This window comes from Elephantulus edwardii, unplaced genomic scaffold (assembly GCF_000299155.1).
Source record: "Elephantulus edwardii isolate Elephantulus edwardi_28Jun2011 unplaced genomic scaffold, EleEdw1.0 scaffold00023, whole genome shotgun sequence".
NCBI lineage: Eukaryota > Metazoa > Chordata > Mammalia > Macroscelidea > Macroscelididae > Elephantulus > Elephantulus edwardii.
This window is the reverse complement of record NW_006399773.1, coordinates 26,194,766-26,198,302: the sequence shown is the minus strand read 5'-3', so window position 1 is coordinate 26,198,302 and position 3,537 is coordinate 26,194,766. Positions and strand designations below refer to the sequence as shown.

General features: G+C 47.2%; 1 protein-coding gene across 1 annotated transcript; it reads right to left on the bottom strand.

Moving 5' to 3' along the window:
- Positions 1-702: 702 nt before the first annotated feature.
- On the bottom strand, positions 703-3,279 carry LOC102845641 (ATP-dependent RNA helicase DHX8-like). Its single transcript, XM_006882735.1, has 2 exons — positions 3,268-3,279; positions 703-1,503 (listed from the first exon to the last, which is right to left on the bottom strand). The coding sequence occupies exons 1-2, from the start codon at positions 3,277-3,279 to the stop codon at positions 703-705; spliced, it is 813 nt and encodes a 270-aa protein (XP_006882797.1).
- Positions 3,280-3,537: the final 258 nt, after the last annotated feature.

Below are 3,537 nucleotides of genomic sequence, written 5' to 3'. Positions count from 1 at the left end.
TGTGATATGCAGATTACCCAACTTTGCTTGCTGAGTGTAGAGGACCTGAAGTACCTACAGATGAAGAATGAAAACTATAGTCTTCAGTATAAAGCACCCCTCAACAACAACAACAACAACAAAGGCAAAAGTTATCACAACTGAACAAACAAAAAGCATCATGATAATTGAAGAAGATACTGAAATTGTCTAGGATTTATTTTTTTTTCTTGGATCCACAATAAATTTCAGGTTGTTGTTTTTATTTTTTTTTTATTTTTTTTTTTTTGTTTCTTTTAAAAAAATAAATATTTCTAGGTCAAGACAAAGTACCGGGTGAGCTGAGAAGAAGCGGGGGCTGACACTTTGGATGAGCTTTGTGCTGCCCCCTCCAGAGAGGAGGAACAGGGGAGCAGGACCTCCCCGAGTCTGTCTTGTCAGATACTCGCTGCCTCTCCTTTCCCACTCAGGAGTCGATGCTGTGAACTCTCAACTGGCCCCAGGGAGTTGGCCTGGTGGGAGCCAGAGGCTGCGGCCAAGGCCAGACTTCTATCCCTGTTTCTATGGAACCAACAGGGAGGAAAGGAGTCAAGTCTAGGAAAGTCCAGTTAGGATGTTCAGTCCAGGACAGCTGTCTTCTCAGGGCCAACGTACTACAAGTACGCCGAAGTCCGAGCCTAAGCCGCTGATGCAGAAGAGGTCGACAGGGAGGAGATCCACCATTCAGCGTCGCCTGAAGGCACGGGATATTCTCCAGGCGTTGGGCTCCTCATAGCGGTTGTACAGGGGCTCCAGACGCTGCTGTTTCTTCTGCTTGCTTAGCTTGGTCGGGTCAGAAACCTTGAAGAAGGCGGGGGCAAACTCCACAAGCCACAGGGGATCGATGGTGGTGACCTCACGCATGTACTCCTTCGTGGTCAGCACCAGCTCGTGGTACACCACCCATTCAGGCTGTCTGTTGAAGAGCGCACTGGAAGGGTGGATGTAGACCACGTGCTGGTCAATCAGCGTCCGGTAACCCTCCTGTGGGTCTTTCTTGGCAGCATTCCTGAAGAACCCACTGCAGATGGCCTTCTGCACGCGGGCTGTGGACTTGCCACATGAGACCACATCCAGCTTGTGTCTGTCCATGATACCCAACATCTGCTTGCGGATGTCCTGGGCCCGGCGCAGGGAACGAGCCTGGATGAAGTTCTCATAGCACCATGGATTGGAGAACTTGTTGTTCTTCCAGGAGTTGTACACGGCCAGCAGCGTGAGGTGGTCCCCCTCAGTCTGGTGGAATTTGGCCTTCTTCTGATCTGCAAGGGCTTGTTTATCCTTGGGCCTGTAGAAGACATTCTGCACAGACAGCATAGACACGATGGTCAGCATTTCCTCACTGCATCCCAGATGCACCGACATGATGAGCATTTTACAGAGCATGGGCTCCAGAGGGAACTCCGCCATGCTGCGGCCCAGGCGAGTGAGCAGCCCCTCGTCATCCAGAGCTCCCAGCGTGTACAACTGTTCCATGGCAGTGATCTGGTTGTTGTTTTTAGATGTCACTGAGTTCACTATGACTTATAGTGATGTTATAGATAGACAGACCTAAACCTTGCCCTCTCCTGAATACTCAGGACTCGATCATATTCCAGCTTTTTGTATAGTCAGTGTGTTAACCCATCTTGTTGAGGGAAGTAACAAGCAATAATCACATGTTGTTATGTGTTGTGGAGTCGCCTGTGACCCATAGCAACCCTATGTACAGGTGCTCAGAACCCTGGACTGTCCTGAGTCAGCCTCACTAATTCCAACACACCAGCCTCCGTTACTGTATCAACCCAGTTCATCTAGGGTCTTCCTCTCCTGTGCTAGAGAGAAAATGTGTCACTTTAAGGACTGTCATTTTAAGGTGCCCTGACTCAAGTAATGATATTTTCAATTGTTTCATATACATGCAAAAGTTGGAAAGTGAGTAAGGAAGACTGAGAATAGTTTATGTTTTTTAATATAAAGAATCCTATATTCTGGAATCCCATTCTTCTCAGAGTCAGCCACAGTTTGTTATGGTCCACACAGTCAAAAGCCTTTGCATAAGCAATGAAGCACAGATAAGACATTCCTCTGGTATTCTCTGCTTTCAGCCAACATTCATCTAACATTAGCTACAATATCCCTAGTACCACGACCCCTTCTAAACCCAGCCTGGACTTCTGGCAGTTCTCTGCTGATGTGCTGTTCCAGTCTTTTTTGGATAATCTTCAGCAGAATCTTGCTTGCATGTGAACCAAGAGGCAGTCATCAGAACAGAGCAAGGGAACACAGCACAGTTCAAAATTGGGAAGGGCGTACGACAGGGATATGTCCTATCTCCATACCTTTTCAACCTGTATGCAGAACAGACTATCTGGGAGGCTGGGCTCTATGAGTAGAAATGAGGCGTCAGAATTGGTGGAAGATCTATCAACAATCTGTGTTATGCAGGTGACACAACCCTGCTTGCTGAAACTGAGGAGGACCTGACGCACATGCTGCAGAGTGTCAAGGACTGCAGCCTACAATATGGATTGAGGCTCAATGTCAAGAAAACAAAGATTCTCACCACTGGACCAATTGGTAGCAGCAGAATGGATGGTGAAGAGATTGAGATTGTTCACAGCTTTAGTCTGCTTGGCTCCACAATCAACACTCTTGGCACCAGCAGAAAGGAAATTAAAAGATGTATTGCCATGGGAAAGTCTCCTGTTCGGGACCTCTCTAAAGTACTCAAGAGCAATGGTGTGTCTCTGGAGATTACGGTGCATCTGGTACAGACCAGGGTCTTTGCAATCACTTGTGATGCGCCGGAGAGCTGGACAATGACCAGGGAGGATAGAAGGAGAATTGGTGCTTTTGAGCTTTGCTGTTGGAGAAAAGTGCTGACAGTGCCATGGACTGCTAAAAAAACAGATACATCCTGGAGAGGGTTCAACTAGGCTGCTCCTTGGAGGCAAGGATTCTGAGGCTTCGTCTGACATATTTTGGTCATGTTGTAAGAAGGGATCGGTCCTTGGAGAGGGATATCATGCTTGGGAGGGTGGAGGGCAGGTGCAGGAGGGGAAGGCCCTCTGCTAGATGGATTGATTCAGTGACTGGGGCAATCGGGATGAGTGTGTCAGGGACAATGAGATTGGCAAAGGACAGAGCGGAGTTTAGAGCTGTTATACGTAGGGTCGCTATCAGTCGCAAGCTACTCGACAGCACATAACAACAACAACAACAACAATATGCTGGAATGCAAAGAGAGATGTAGAGTCTTGAGCTTACCTTTGACACCATGTTAAACCTAGCCAGAGATGACTGGAAATGAATAGAGCACAACCGAAGCAGATGAAGAGAAGATGATCCATGCTGTGAACTTGGGTCAATGTCCTGCATAGGACTTTGCTTTTTGGATACTGATGCTCAAAATTTCCAAGTTGAACAGCGGATTATTCAGCAAAAGGGGGATGTTAGTTCCCTCAAAATTCTGATTTGATAGGGATGGAAAAATCTGACATTGGCTATCTAAAAGAAGGCCATTTAAACATGAGGTAT